Here is a 13,936-nt window from a genome sequence, read left to right as displayed (position 1 = left end):
AATCCGCAAAAACGGAACAACAAACATCCTCACAACCAGCCATCGTATTTTTATTCAGTTCCCAAACACGAGCTACAGTTCTTGATCGTCGTGCTATCGAATTTTTAGTCTTCGTCATTCTGAATATTTTCCTATCTTCCCTACACAAAAGCGGGCCCACGGGGGAGCGGAGACGCACCCTACAAACGAGGGAGCCCAAAAGACGCCCTGAGATCTCAAAAGCTAAGCAGTCTGAGACCACGCAGAGAACGGCATTGCAATGTTCTCATCAAACTGCATCAGATGCATTTGTAAAACAACTGTGAGTGTGGCTACAGATGGGTCAAATCATACTAAATACTACTACATGCTACTCAGCCGCATTCTATCATTAACTTTTCTGATTAATTTGTTGATCCTGGACAGCGTAACGAGGGGCGAGGATGTGCCTGCGGGGCTGCTGCGGTTGTTTCAACCTGCGGAACGGCAGCATCGCCATCGGCACCACCCTGCTGACGCTCTACTGTCCGCCCTTCGTCTTCTTCGTCACCCGTGTCGCCTACCCTGCAATGATGATACATGAGTGGCACGAGACGGACGGCGAACGAGCGCTGATGATCGTCAGCGTCGTGAACTTGAGCGTCTTTGCCTCCCATTTGCTCTTCAACAGCCTCTCGGTGCATGGCGCTTTGAAGGGAGGCGCGGCATGGTGATGGCATGGTTAGCCTGCCATGGGATCTTAACAAGTCTGCACGGCGTAGCCGTCACCACAGGCCTCGTCTATGTCTTCCTGACAGGCCTCTGACTATACTTCATGGTGTTCGTCGGTTCTGAGGCGTTGTTAGCGACGTTCTGGTACTGGTTTGCCGTCGTCCTCAGCTTCTTCTGGACGATGTCCAGGCGCGGTGAATACCCATAGAGAATACAACGAAGTAATGAGACGATGCGGACGCAGATCAGTGAGAAAAAAATGTATCGAGCATAACTACCGCATCTACTGTGCTGCTTGTAACTCTGACTTTATCTTCGGAGGCGTTGCCATGACGTCTCGGAACCCCACCCGTGTTTTGAGGCCTGAAATGTGTACGGTCCCACGGTGTAGTCTGGTGCTGGGGGACAAGTTTCGCAGTACACGGCTTCAAATCAAAGTACAGATGTTTACTATAGCGAACATTCGAAACGATGTTTTCTACAGCTGCAACTAAGTTCCTGTACTATATACATTAAACCGTCAGTGTTCTTCCTCGATACCGTCGAGTAGGTGAACATAAATTCAAAGTGACCAAGGCGGACTTCGCAATACGTTTATTTTTCCGATAAGTGCAGGTGCTGGGCCACGGCAAGACATATCATGACAAACCTACAATATAGATAATGAACACACACGGCCTTCTTGCACATTTTCACCGCATTGCCTCGGGATCACAAGCAGCGTGTTAGCGTCTTCAAACGTGAGGCGGATGAGGAAATGAACAGAGATCGAACCGCGCCAGATGCAAGATAACCAAAGTTTATTCACAACACCTTGTTGGTGATGCACACGCAATGAGATTGTGCAGGAACACAACCACGGATGAACACATTTACACATATCTATGAGTTTCATTGAGCGGAATGATAAGCTACATAACGATCAACCTCTCGATACTCTTGTCAGTGTCCTTCCCATGCAAGCAAAAAGCTGCAACAATGCATTGCGGTACAGTTCTGAGCCTCACCTTTAAAACAGACTGCATTCACCTACAAGAACAGCATTGTGCGCACTCCCTCCCCCAAACCATCGATCATGGCTCTGGCGTGATAGAACCTCCCATCTCACTGGCCGCCATCTTGTCCATGAGCGTCTTCACCTCGGCCACGACAGTGGACTCGTCCAACCGGAGGGAGCGCAGGCGTGGGGCGCACGCGGTGCTGCAGTCGCGGAAGGTGAGGAAGCTGTTGGCGTTGCCGTCGCAGCCGGTGTACATGAACGGCCGGCAGCGACGCTCCTCGGCGTCGTAGAAGAAGCGAAGCAAGCGCCCAAGGCAGAAGCCCGGCGCCCGCTCGAGGGCGCAGACCTCTGCACGAGGAGGAAGGGTCATAGTGAGGCGGGGGGGGGGGGGGGGGAGGGGGAAGGGTTGAATCGAATAAATATCGTTTGGATATGCTCGGGAGCATGCCGACCGTCGAGCTGTAAATCAAACGTAACGATCCAAACAAAGGCGACCTACGCAGTAGCTTCGTCATGACATCTGAAGACTGTGACGCTTTCAAATCAAATAGCGGTTGGCCCCATGAAACACCAGCGTGCCTATTATCGGTTTCAACATTTCTGTTTTAGGCTCGTGCTCAAACACACAGCAACGCAGCGCATCTCATGGTGCAGAAATGCACTAGATTTGGATCCAAAAGAACAATGATCCATTCTCCTCCATACGATCCTATGACCAGGATGAGCTGCGATGCATTACGAATGAACATCTCTCGGATATCTCGAGGCAGCAATAACACGGTGGTGAGACGGAGCGGGCGGATGCTCAGCCCGTCATGTCTCCGTCCACAGAGTGCCCAACACGCGGTCAACTTCCGCGCACGACAGCACAACACGGGATCGGGGGTCACAGTGACCGATGCGACTCTCACCGTCAACTGTTATGGAAGACGCTTCTAGACGATGCTGGTTATACTAGATCTTATGCTGTGTGGATTCTGCAGAAAACTCGTCAACAACAATCCTGGGAGGCGGACCAAAATTCAAGACAGCACGGCAGCTGCAGCACGCGGCGAGTCAATGACCACCGAGTATGTCCGGGCTTGTTTGCCATCGTAGGCTCGGAAGCCTTACCTCTGTCACTGAGCTGTGGCATTTCCTCGGCCTGGCACATCTGCTGGCAGTCCGCGAGGTTCAGAAAGTTGTTTTCCGTCGGCACGCATCCCGTAAACGTGAACGAGACACAGCGGCCCAACGCAGAGTCGAAAAAATACCTGCGACATCAACACGCCGACCTTGTCATCGCTGCACCTGCTCGTGTGACCGGACAGCAAACACGGGGCACATGGCGCGCGACCGGTTTCGCCGCTTAACGCTGCTCAATTCCACACTTAATGCTGCAGTTGGGGGACCGGAAGAAGTGGGCCAATGCACGCACCAGTGGTGTTGTGCGCGGTGGTGCGTGAACTTGTATATTGTATTCTTTTCACGAGAGGGAGTGTGAGGCTGGTGTTGGCAGACGAGTATACGTAATGCGCTCCTACGGTAAACACGTCCTCCGCCCAGTGGGCGTGACCGGTGTATATACAACATGCTCTCCCCCCCACATCGCCTTCCTGGCGTGCTTGAGAACAGTGCACATTGCAAGGTCAGGCGCCAGCAGCTGGTGTGCACCGTCAGCACGCAGCTGAGACCCCCTCGTCCTCTCCGACTTCCGTTCCCCATTCCCCAGCAGGCGGGGGTGCGATCGGGCCGGGCCGTGCGCGGGGTACCGAGCGGAGGCGGCGGCGCCTCACGGTTACGTCGAGCTCTCAGAGGTCAGCAGGTGCGGCCGCGCGGCTCCCGGATGTCCAGACCCGGTCCTCGGGCGCCGTGACCCGGTCCTCAGACGCCGTGACTACTCCTCAGATGTTCTGACGCGCTTCTCAGACGCTGTGACCCATTACTCAGGTGGGTCGACCCGGGCGTGGGATGTCCTGCCTCAGTTCCCATACCATGCCAAGTGCCTCGGCTATTTCGACTCGGACCGGGTCACGGGTGATGACTAACGCTCCGTAAGTCGTCGGTTGACATGGGGGAAAGCCTCGACAAACGTTACGAGAAAGTAGTTCACCCAGGCCGTTAACGTGAGCAATATATCAACGTTGCATCTGATGACCGATGTCGCCATTGCTCACCTGTCTCCCAGGGTCTCAAAGGCTCTCCTGCCGTGCGGTTCCCAGACGCTACCGTACATCATACACCAACAGCTCCTCAGATATGAAGGCGAACGACTCCTTGCCCAGTCTCCCGCATCTCAACAGGACCTACCGTATCTGAGTTCTGAGAACCTCACAACGGTCACCCAACCTCTCATTCCTCATCCTGTCCCATCCCCTCTGGTACATCTAATCGCTCAAAAGCTTCATGAGCCACCCAACACCTCGCCCCCAACTGTCTCCCCCCAGCCCCGCCAGCGCCTCCGCCCCCCCCCCCCCTGCCTCGCGGCCTGGCCGGAGGGCCGACGCTCACCTGGACTCGCGGACCCCGCAGTTGACTGCGCCGTCCTCGACGGGCGGCAGCAGACACACCTCCTGGCTGTCGACGGCGGCGCCGCTGCCGCAGCTCAGCAGGCATGCGCGCTCCGACTTGAACCGGTTCTGGTTACCGCCGCAGCCCGAGTAGGTGAAGCGGCGGCAGCGGTTGGCCGCCGGGTCGTACGCAAACCTCGCCAGTCGGCCGTCGCAGCGGCCCGACTCCTGCCGCTGTGTGCACTGGTCTGCCGAGGAGGGGACGAGGTCACTGGTCAGCGGCGTAGGGGACGGGGTCACTGGTCAGCGGAGGAAGGGACAGGGACGGGGTCACCAGTCTACGGAGGAGGGGACAGGGCCACTGGTCAGCGGAGGAGGGGACGGGGGGTCACTAGTCTGCAGAAGAAGGGACAGGGCCACTGGTCAGCGGAGGAGGGGACAGGGACGGGGTCACCAGTCTACGGAGGAGGGACGGGGTCACTGGTCTGCGGAGAACGGGACGGGGTCACTGGTCTGCAGAGGAGGGGACAGGGCCACTGGTCAGCGGAGGAGGGGACGGGGTCACTGGTCTGCAGAGGAGGGACAGGGCCACTGGTCAGCGGAGGAGGGGACGGGGTCACTAGTCTGCAGAGGAGGGAACGGGGTCAGTGGTCTGTGGCCGAGGGGACGGGATCACCGCTTTGCGACGGCGGTATGATGGAACTGGTCTTCTGTGAAGGGAGAAGGGTATCACTGATCTTTAGTGGATGGTAGGACAGGTTCCACTGGTCTGGAATGGAGGGGAGGGTGTAAGTGGTCCATAGTAGACAGGAGCGGTACCACTGATGTAGAGTGGAGGTGGGAGGTGTCCGGGTGTACCGCAGAGGATGGGCGGGGTGCCAATGGTGTGCGGCGGAGGGTGTGTGGGCTACCACCGGTGTGCGTCAGAAGATGTGTGGGCTACCACTGGTGTGCGGCGGAGGGTGTGCAGGCTACCAATGGTGTGCGGCGGAGGGTGTGCGGCGGGGGTCGTGTGGGCTGCCACTGGTGTGGCGTGGACAGAGGAAGTTACTGCTGGTCTGTAGAGGAGGGCAGCGGTGTTGCCGATATGGCGTGGGTGAAAATGTAATTGGTCTCAGTACAACGAGAGGAAGGTGTCACTGGTTTAAAGCGGACGATAGAGACATTTATCTTCTTTGATGGCGTTGGTGCCATGGATCGGTCCTGAGATGGTTGGAAGAAATATAAGGTGAGAGCTGTGCATGCAACGTTTGGAAGAGGTCGACTGTTTCTGTAAGAAACGTAGTGGTGGATTGGTGCACGGTAGAAAAGATTAATTGACCCGTTAAGGGGAGCGGGGGAGGTGATTGATTTTACTCCAATCTATGCAGCAAGTAAAGACGTTGTATTATGTAAATGGTGGGTCGCATTGGGTGAACATAACGTTCCATTGGATTAGATAGCACTTATCAGGTTGACACTGCACATGTCGCGTTACACATGACCTGACTTTCACGTCATGGATGCAACTGTGAGGATGTAGCCATCACATTTCGGGTGTATTGTCCAATAGCAGCCATTATACATAAGACGAAATTGTGAAGGTTAAACATTCTCTGTGAAGCAATAAGAGTTCAATACGTGCAGGCGCGAACACAGCTAAATGGGATAATGCAAGAGCTAAGTTGGCAACGGAGTCAGTCAAAGTGAAATGGGATGCATAACAGCCAGCTGAAGTCAGCACCTACCTCTCGGTTGGCATGTGTCCCTGCACTCCTCCCTGGTCATGAAGTTATTGCCTGTTTCAGTGCAACCCGTATATGTGAACGGAACGCAGAATCCCTGACGACTCGAATACCTGCAACGCAAATAATTTAGTAGTCACTTTAACGACTCTGTGAAGACAGGGAAACGGTATTCTTTCCTTCCAGATGCTTTGAGCTACAAGGAAACTAGGCGAGATGTGTGAAAGTTGCCTATGTACCTAATTTGTGCCTGTGCGCTGATGCATTCTGGGTAGTCACAAATATACATGCTATTTCCCAATTTCCCGGGAAATTTTGAAAACTTAACCTCTCGTAATACAAATTTATATCGGTTCAGCATAATGCTAAATACGAACGTCAGCGAACCTTGCGAAGACTCACTCCCGCGCCAACGTCTCACACGTGGAAGACTACCCCGTGATCAAGCACCCCAGGCCGATCGAACAAAGCCACACAAAGACCCGTCCCACACTTTCAGGAGACCTTCGCTCATGTCGGCCAACCACCTGTGCCTGCCCAGTCCCTGCCTGCCACCCCACCTCTTCTGCGCCCTCCCCGTCCTCCTCTCACGTGTATCGCTTCTGCTGGCGGCCGCAGCTGGACGTGTCGGCCGGCTTCTCCTCGGGCGCCTCCAGGCAGCGCTGCTGCGTCGGCGGCCGGCCGCCCTCCGAGTCCCGTCCCCGGCACGCCGTCCTGCAGTCCCGCAGCGAGCGGAAGTTGTTGGCCGTGGCGCCGCAGCCCGAGTAGCGGTAGGAGCGGCACGCGCCGCTGGCCAGGTCCCAGAAGAAGCGTGTCACCTCGTCCCGGCACGGGCGGTCGTTCGTCTCCGGCGGCTGCGGACAAGTCATGTCAGGTCAGATCAGCTCAGGCCAAGCAAGAGAGGTCACCTCGTCCCGGCACCGCCGTTCGTTCGTCTCCGGCGGCTGCGGACAGGTCAGGCCAGGTCAAATAAGATCAAATCAGGTCAGATCAGGTCAGATATGAGCGGTCGCCTCAACCCGGCACGGACGGCAGTTCGTCTCCGGTGGCCGCGGACGGGTCAAGTCAGGTCAAAGAGATAATTTTGCGTGGGCATGATTGGTGTCGCTCGTCTCCGCTGTCTACGGGAAAGGTCAGGCCAGGTTATAGTAACTTGGAAACTTGGAAGTCGCGCACAGCTGGCAACTGGCTTTAACGACTGGTTGTAGATCGCATTAGGTGCGGTAAGCAATATGCAAAGAACGAAAAGACTCCGGCAGCATCCGTTCTCCGGCCTGCGCTTCTCAGTCCCGGGTGAGACTGATGGGACGCAAAGTTTCCTGGCACACATACCGCTCTCGTCTTGACATCTCACGATGGCGGCTTGTTTCTTGTGGTCCTCACCGACCCCCGGACCCTCGTCTCGCTTTTACCTGGCTGAAAATGCCAGCCTGATGTCTTTTTCAGCGAGTCACATTTTTGTTTTTGTCTCGTTGTTACCTCCTAGCAGACTTATTCCTGTCTGGTTTTCATCCGGCCGCATATATTCTTATCATCTTGCTTCTGCCTGTCACAGGCTATAAATCTGCTGCCGTTTTGTAGTTACCTGGTTTCTGGCAAATTCTCACCTCGGTTTCACCCAATTTTAGTCTTATTCTCGCTTTTTTCGTCGTCTGCCCGCAGCTGCGCTCTACTCCCGTTCTCACCTGGTTGCAGATCTCGTTCTCGGCCCGGTTGTCGTTCTGACAGCGCTCTAAACATTCCGCTCGCGTCAGGAAGTTGTTGCTGTTGCCCTCGCAGCCGCCATACTGGAAGGTCTCGCAGGTGCCCGAAGCCGGGTCTCGGTACCAGCGCGTCTCGAAGGCGGCGCACGGGCCCGGGTCAGACGGCAGCAAGCACATGCCAGCACCTGGTGGAGAGGCAGACATTGAAGAGGCAGGCAACGGCAGCTCGTACACCGGACCGTGTTGGAACTGGGCCGATATTACCCGGGTGCAGCCAACTTTGCATATTGTCTGTTCAGACGACCGTGGCGGCTCGTGTGCGTACATCACTGATCAGAAATAGTGTATGTGCGCCTTTCATTTAATGTGTCATTCTTTACGGTATACCATAATTTTTTGAAAGGTCCGCGATGAATGGTTCTTCTAGTGGCGTGGAATGTAGCTACACTGAAAACCGTACATAATCGTTACATGCACTCACGAATAATTTGGCTGATTTTGGAAAAAAAGAGGTACCAAAGAGGTTAGATATGGGGCTTTCCGATTTAGTTGATGTTGTGGCCACAGAACGAAGAACCTCGCACGACTCAACGTAGTACGGAATGCGAAGCTAGTAAACTACGACGAGGATCACAAAGACTTGTATCCCACAAAACGAAGACGGCGTGGTTTGTTATGGATGCCCGAACTGGGCTGCGTTTCTTTTAAGATCTTGTCTAAATTCCGTCAGTAGCTGACTGACTATCGCAGTGTGCAGTATGGCGGGTATTGCCACTAGAACCGCCAAATTGGTCTACAGTGTTTTTTGTTGTTGTCTTGTTTTGGAAGAGGGCCCATGGCTAAACCACCAGGAGGGGCATGCATACACATAAACAACAACAGATGCACTCCGGACTGAAATGTCAGCTGTTGAACATTTTACACCAAGAATGCCCACCTTCCGTGTCGCTGGCATCGCAAGCCTCCCTACACTCCCGCATTGTGAAGAACATATTCCTGCCTCGTTCGCATCCGAGCGACACGAAGGAGCGACATCTCCCGTCAGCGGCGCTGAAGTAGTATTTGGTTTCACGATCACCAGGCCGGCAGTTGGAGATGGCCTCGGGCTCGGCACGGCAGAACTGGGGCCTCTCACCACCACCTGAATAAACAAAAGTTGGGCCATGGTATGTGGGCCCGTACATTTGGCATCCCAAGGTCGAACTGCAGCGGTACAGTAAATTCGAGAATTGTGATTGCCGTCTGTCTTTTCTGTGATCATGTTATGTAAGACATGTTATAATATAGACCTCCAGCGCCAGGTCAGCTAAACGGTCAGGTCACCTGACAGGTCAGCAACTGACACGTGCCAAAGACCGCCGAGGCGTGCAGCGTTTAGTTAGACGCCCGCGCATGCGCACTGCTGTTGTAGCGCAATAGACGAGCCGAGCCGGTATCCAGGCGGTGATAATAGCGCATGGCATAACATTGATGGCTTTCAAAATGAAAAGCGTGCTTTGTTGCGTAGGTACCTAAAGCTCTGCAACAATCCTATCATTACACATTTTGCTGCGCCGTGATTGAACTGCAGCTTGCTGTTGGAGCCAGACTGTCTCCATCTAACAATGTCCCCACTCCCAAACCCACCGAAGCACTCGGCAGCGCTGCCAGATGCGCGATAGTCCTGCACCGGTCAACAGCCGGACGCCCTCCTCACCTTCGTCACGGCCACTGCATGCCTGCTCGCACTCCCGCCGCGTCAAGAACACGTTTCTGCCCCGCTCGCAGTCGACCGATACGAAAGAGCGACATCTACCGACGGCAGCGCTGAAGTAATACTTGGTCTGGCGGTCACCAGGCAGGCAGTTCGGATCATCTTCGGGTTCTGCGCGGCAAAACTGCGGGATACCGCCGCCACCATTATCTGAAAAAACGATTTTAGAGCAATTAACGGACCAAATGCGCAAAAAGCTAGTCGTTGCACCATCATCGTTGGAAGCGAATGAGGCCTTTATTGGATGGGTAAGACGATGCGCTACATCAGCCTACACTTCGATGAAAAAGATTATGTGCTGTACTTCCCTTGTCTAGCTTCATCTTGCCTCCTCACGACACCCCAGTTATCCAGAGCTGGCTACACGCACCTAGGCTACACGCACCTAGCAGTAGGACGGGCCCCCTGGCGGGTGCCCAGTGTGAGGGCAGAGCACGTATCCTGAACGGGGCTCCCTGTGCGGACCGAGCCTTGGCGGAGGACCCGCAGTGGATGCAGTGTTGTCCCACCAGTATCCACTTGCCTTCATCTCGTGGCACCGAAATGATCATTAGTGACCGAGAAGGCTCTTATCAAACCAACACCAATCTGAGGAAAGAGACTCACGGTCGCTCTCACCTGTGTCTCGGTTCTCGCACACCTCCTCGCATTCCCGAGCGGTGAGGAACACGTTTCTCCCACGCTCGCAGCCAACGGACACAAATGAGCGACATCTGCCGACGGCAGTGCTGAAGTAGTACTTGGTCTCGCGGCGACCAGGGCGGCAGTTGGGGTCCTCTTCGGGCTCAACACGACAGAGCCGGGGCTGGTTTTCAACTTCACCACCTGATGGGCACACAACACGTAAGCAGCTGTATACTTAGCAGTGAAAACGGTTGAGTTGTCTAATATGTATGTCCAAATATATCTTCAAATGGCGGTCAATTGGTTTCCTTGCGAGGATATCGTTGCAAGATCCACCCCATTTCGCTCTTTTGGGTTTTTCCCACTGCCCCTCCCTCACCGGCATCGCGGTCGCCGCAAGCTTGTTCACATTCCCTTCGCGTCAGGAACACGTTTCTGCCTCGCTCGCAGCCGACCGATTCGAATGAGCGGCATCTGCCGGCCGTGGCGCTGAAGTAGAACTTGGTCTCCCGGCTGCCAGGGCGACATCCTGCAATATCCTCCGGTTGGACTCGACAGAACTGCGGTCTTTCGTCCTCTCTTTCACCTGTGGACAACACAAAATGAGAGTTCGATACTGGTGTAGTGCACTTCCAATGTCACATGTAGAACTTCGGCATGAGCTTCCTCTGAGGGCACCCTCCATACCTCTATGCATGCTGTAGGTATCACACATGCCTGCATGTATACATGCATATGAATGTACCTATGATACTTCATACACATACATAACATAAACAGAATATATTTTCAGCCATGAGATGCAAAGCTAATCCACTGTGGAAGAAGCTCGGCTCCTCCGTATACTAACAGTTCAGGGTTTTAGTACATACACTCATAAGTCACACCTTTAATGATGTGACCAGGATGTTACCCAGGATGAGCCAGATCGTAAAATATGGCGCTGTTTCAGCCAGGTTGCACCACTTTGTCGCAATATTGAACCATTTTTTGAATTTGGAGACGCTGTTAGGTTCGAGGCCCATTTTAATGCTCTGACGGCCAGCGTCATTTTTAAACATATCAAAACCACTCCGCGCGTCTAAAGCTGCCAAAACGTGCTCGGGCTTTCGGCTCCAGGGAACCCCGCCGCCACCTCCAAATGGCCACGACCCAAAAGGCCCCCTGCATTGACTACCTGGTCTACTCATTGTATATATAAACGAGCTTGACTGATGACCTGGCAGCTCTTTGTAAAATATTTTGTCCGAGCCTTCTGAATGTATGTCTGTGATCAGAGTTCATGCCACCAGTGCTCGCTGCGTGAGCCCTAGCCCCGACACCAGATCGTAAATCCAGGGCAACGGCAGAATTAGAGGAGGAAAGCTTAACGCACCGCCATGCTACGCTCGGTTCGTCACGATCTTTGACGTCACTTAACCTTTAGGGTGGCCACTGCCACCGGCCATTCCTGTCAACAGCAAATAGCGAGAACCTAAAGCGGCTCGAATCCCCCCGCCCCCCGTCACGGGTGGGTAGATCGGAAGATAGACGCTCTAACCAACCACGCTATTGGGACGGACAGCGAGAACGGCTGCACTGCCCTTACAAGTCAGCCGGTTCCGGAGATAACGCCGTTAGCAGACATTTCAGTCAACAGAGAGCACACCGAACGGATGGCTCCGACCCGTGACCCAACTCTCACTCCAGCGATCTAACCCTCCCCCTCTGCCTCCTCTGCACTCACCGCGCTCCCCGGGCGCGCAGACGGAGAGACAAGATTCCCGGCTGTGGAACATGTTGTCGCCGCTGTCGCAGCCGCGGTAGGTGAAGCTGTCGCAGGAGCGGCGCTCGCGGTTGAAGTAGAAGCGCTGTTCGCCGCCTGACGGCCGACAGCCCAGCAGGCGGCGCGGCGGCAGCTGACAGAACTCCGGCGGACCGCGGTCCTCGCCGCCTGGTGGCAGCGGCGGCGCAGCTGAGCTCCGAGTGGAGCAGCACAGGGCGAGTCCACTAGACGACCGAGTAGGTGAGTCCACCGCCGGGTGAGAGAAGGCGGGAAGAACGGAGCCGTTGACCGACTGCGTGGGTAGTTTCCACAGCAAGAGGATTGGTCAGCCGTTAAGTACAGACTTACTGGTGCTTACTGTGTAAGTAACTGGTGCTTACTGAAAAGACTGGTAAACACGCAATAGCCAAGACAATTTTTTTCCAAAAAAGGAGAGGAAACCACTTTGGCCTTGGTAGTATTGACTATATGTGACTATAGTTCCCACGCCAGGGCGACAAAAAGGGCGGCATGAAAAGGGCTGGCTGACTGTTTTTGCTCGTTCATGTAATAGGGAGTAAGACATGCTGGTCAGCACTCGATAAATACAGCTGCACAAGAGCTTCCTCTTCTAGGTAAAGCCTCGGGGCAATATTTTCATTCACATGGTGAACGTAGAAGCAGTGGGTTATTCACGCCCGTACATGGAGAGGAACACACGAGCTGCCGTGGTAAGAAGGCGACCAGCACATCTGCACCCTCCCCCGCTCTGCCTCTCTCTCCCCCTGCCCCGCTCTGTAAGCCTCACCTTGGCTAACGTCCCCGCCACAGCGAGACTGACACTCCGCGCGCGACTCGAAATTGTTGGCGTTGCCGTCACAGCCCGTGTAGAAGAACCACTCGCATCGGCCGGTGTCAGTGCTGAACGCCCAGCGGCGCAGTCTACCCCTGCAGGTGCTGCCGGGTTCTACGGGCAGCCGGCAGATGGCTCCTCCTTCGCCACCGCCCGCGCAGCTCTGCAAACACTCCTGCCACGCAAAATCGCCCGTCAGTTTGATCTAAAAGTCAACAGTACTCAAATCCCATTTGCCCAGAAGCACGTCACATGGCTTAACGGAAACTACCTCGCATGCCATTCCAACAAGAGACAGGCGGGCGGGTAGGACGGCAGGTAGCCCTGAAAACGACGGATTCAGGTAGACATTAGAAACAAGCATCCGCCGTTCGTATCTCAGTCTTTCTTCGTCCTGCATCCTGGCGACACCCCAGTTCTCTGGGGAAGGCTGCCTGCGCACATGCGCAGATTTAAGTGCATTCAGGTGAGGACCCGTCCGAAGGCCGAGCACACATCCCGCACAGAAGTCACGGCGGAGTCTCGGCAGAGGACCCCCGCAAGCGAGCAGCTTTGTCTAAATACTATTCACTCTCCTTCATTCCAACGAACTAAAATTGTCGTCAACACCTCTAGTCCATACCAAACCAAAATTGGAAGCAGACCTGCATCTCTCATAGCGATACGCGCAGTCCAATTGAGAATCAATGACAAGCCGCTATATGCTGGTGAACCAGCATCCTCTGTCTGGCTTAGGCGCACACTTCATCTTCGTCTTGCCCACGATGCATGCAAATCAGTTGAAGCAACGGCCTGGTCACCTCAAAACAAAAAGGTTTTCGTTTGTTATTTACATAAAAAAAGAGATATATATCTATATACATATACATATATATAATATATATATATATATATATATATATATATATGTATATATATATATATATATATATATATATATATATGAAGGACTATGACCAGCTCACCATATCACCTAAACAATAAAAAAGGCTTCAGTTGTATATATCTATATATAATATATATATATATATATATATATATATATATATATATATATACATATATATATATATACAATATATATATATACATATATACATATACATATATACATATCAATATAATATACAACACACATATATATATATATATATATTATATATATAATATATCTATATATATATATATATATATATATATAGTCATTGAAGGACTATGACCAGCTCACCATATCACCTAAACAAATAAAAAGGCTTCAGTTTTCTCTCTCTCGCTCTCGCTATCCCCCTGTCTTTGTCTCCTCTCTCCTCTCTTCTCTCTCTCTCTCTCTCTCTCTCTCTCTCTCTCTCTCTCTCT

At 53.4% G+C, this 13,936-nt stretch overlaps 1 protein-coding gene across 1 annotated transcript; it reads right to left on the bottom strand.

The window, feature by feature from the left end:
* Positions 1-1,271: 1,271 nt before the first annotated feature.
* Positions 1,272-12,755, bottom strand: LOC119097899 (papilin; the record flags this gene model as incomplete). Its single annotated transcript, XM_037220845.1, is given in 12 exon segments — positions 1,272-2,038; positions 2,804-2,943; positions 4,181-4,427; positions 5,907-6,016; positions 6,495-6,757; positions 7,589-7,791; positions 8,544-8,747; positions 9,303-9,509; positions 9,978-10,184; positions 10,363-10,569; positions 11,710-11,916; positions 12,536-12,755. Coding segments are annotated over 12 exon segments (2,490 nt in total), but the record flags the coding sequence as incomplete, so codon positions are not given.
* Positions 12,756-13,936: the final 1,181 nt, after the last annotated feature.

Source organism: Pollicipes pollicipes, unplaced genomic scaffold (assembly GCF_011947565.3).
Source record: "Pollicipes pollicipes isolate AB1234 unplaced genomic scaffold, Ppol_2.1 Scaffold_4711;HRSCAF=5561_pilon_pilon_pilon, whole genome shotgun sequence".
Taxonomy (NCBI): Eukaryota; Metazoa; Arthropoda; class Thecostraca; order Pollicipedomorpha; family Pollicipedidae; genus Pollicipes; species Pollicipes pollicipes.
This window is presented reverse-complemented; position numbering and strand designations above follow the sequence as displayed.